Source organism: Microtus ochrogaster, chromosome 15 (assembly GCF_000317375.1).
Source record: "Microtus ochrogaster isolate Prairie Vole_2 chromosome 15, MicOch1.0, whole genome shotgun sequence".
Lineage (NCBI taxonomy): Eukaryota > Metazoa > Chordata > Mammalia > Rodentia > Cricetidae > Microtus > Microtus ochrogaster.
The window spans coordinates 14,266,517-14,268,775 of NC_022017.1; the positions used below are offsets into that span (position 1 = coordinate 14,266,517).

At 47.4% G+C, this 2,259-nt stretch overlaps 1 protein-coding gene across 1 annotated transcript in view; it reads right to left on the reverse strand.

The window, feature by feature from the left end:
- The window catches only part of Cby1 (chibby family member 1, beta catenin antagonist), a 4,902-nt gene extending 3,464 nt beyond the window's left edge, over positions 1 to 1,438 (reverse strand). The window contains exon 1 of the mRNA XM_013348786.2: positions 1,424 to 1,438. Within this exon, the coding sequence (XP_013204240.2) occupies positions 1,424 to 1,438 (15 nt within the window). The remainder of the gene's footprint in view (positions 1 to 1,423) is intronic.
- Between the last annotated feature and the right edge of the window lie 821 nt (positions 1,439 to 2,259).

Here is a 2,259-nt window from a genome sequence, read left to right on the forward strand (position 1 = left end):
CTGTAGACCAGGCTGGTCTCGAACTCACAGAGATCCGCCTGCCTCTGCCTCCCGAGTGCTGGGATTAAAGGCGTGCGCCACCACCGCCCGGCTAGGCTGTAATTTGTAAACTGAATTTTTTACATCTACTTTACAGTTCAAAGAATCCGTTGTACATGTGTATACACGTAAGGATACTTGGCTTTATTGATTCCCTCCTGAATCACTACATTATAATAAGGAAATCTGTAGTTTGCTTAATATGAAAGAACATAGCTGTGAAGGAGCATAAAATCCTAACAGTCCCTGCCAGGGCTTATTATTTAATGTGACAGTCAGTTTCTGTATTCATTAACAGAGCTCGCCAAAGTCTCCCGAGTCAGGCCTGGTTTCCGAGCATTCAGAAGTGAGTATGACCAGCTTTTCCAGAGAGGAGCTTTTGGCCCTGTGAGGGAGACTTAAGTAGCTCGAGAAGCAGGACCAAACAATGGGTTCCAGAGCATGCACACATGTACACACACATACACACAGAGCATGTGCACACACAGAAAGCACACACACAGACACACAGAATACATACACACTCTCAGAGAACACACAAAAAAGGAGAAAGTCCTTCAAGTGTGTGCTGAAATGTCTGTTGCTCAGTTGGGACTTCCTTGATCACCCTATTTAAAGGAACAGCTTTGTTTCCATGCCACCCTCCTCATTAAGATTAAGATATCTGCTCACTGCCTCTTTATTTTTTGCTACTGGGACTTGAATGTTCTAGGCAAGTGCTCTACCAGTGAGCTATATTCCTTGCCGTGTGTGTGTGTGTGTGTGTGTATTCATGTATGTGCAGGTAATGTGTGTACAGGTGTAGAGGCCAGAGAACAACATCACATGTCATTTCTCAGGCACTATCCACATTAAAAAAAATATCAAGTCAGGCATGGTGACACATATCTTTAATTCCAGCACTCAGAAGGCAGAGGCAGAGGCAAGTGGATCTCTGAGTTTGAGGCCAGCCTGGCCTATAGAGCAAGTTCCAGCACACCCAGGTCTATACAGAGAGACCCTCTCTCAACTTTAACCCCCACAAAAATAAAAAAATTAGCATCTAGGGTATTAGCTATCCTGATGGCATTTTCACAAGTGTGCAACAGATTCCCTTCTCCCTTCTCTGCATTTTCCTGATAACTGTCCACCACTCCGGTCTCCTCCGCCCCGCCCTTCTTCAGCACCTATGTTGAGAGACATTCTCTCAACGGCCTGAAGCTCAGCAAGCAGGCCAGGTTGGCTGGCTGGCGAGCCCCAGGGACCCTCTTGTCTTCAGCCCCATGTCTTCTTCCTGTGCCCCACCCCCATTCACATGCCATAATGCCAGGATTTTTAAATTTATTATATTTCTAACACTAGATTCATTTGTTTTATAGTTTGTGTCTTGTCTCCACGCATGTACGTGCACCAAGTGCATGCTTGGTGCCTGTGGAGGGCAGGAGAGGGCAATGGGTTCTTGGAGCTGGAGTTACAGATGGTCATGAAGTCCCACGTGGGTCTTGGGAATCAGACCTGGGTCCTCTGCAGGAACAAGTGCTCTTAACCACTAAGCTGTCACTCCAGCCCCGGCTAGTTTTTAGAATGTTGGTTCTGGGGACTGAACTCAGGTCCTCATATTTTCTCATCTCAGTCATCTCTCCATTCCTCTGGAATCCCCTTTAAAAAGTATTATGAATTTTGAGAGGATCTTGCTGAGGTACCCAGGCAGGCCTTGATCTTGTAATCCTATCTCAGCCTCCCAAGTACCTGGAATTATACTACCAGGCCATACCCCCTCTTCTTATTTCATACCCAGCACCCAAGAGACTGCCTGATGTACAGAGTTCTCAGCTAGCTGTCACAGAACTGATGGGCAGGGAAGATGACCCTGGGCAGGTGAAGCAGCATGCATATAGGAAGCTCCTGTAAGGCTGGGTGGCTGAAGCAAAAGGTGTACAGAGGACAAGGCCATGAGGACCTGGTCACTGTCCTGTAATAACAAGTCACCATTGAGCCCCCAGGACTCCGTGCACCACAGTATTTCACGTTGTGTTCCCTTGTCACAGCATTTGTCTGGGCGGCTCCAAAACTGCAGGGAGGGTGGGCTCTGAGCCACTCAAAGACAGAGGGGTTTTGTTTTGCTTTTTTTTTTTTTTTGGTTTTTCGAGACAGGGTTTCTCTTCTCTGTGGCTTTGGAGCCTGTCCTGGCACTAGCTCTGTAGACCAGGCTGGTCTCGAACTCACAGAGATCCACCTGCC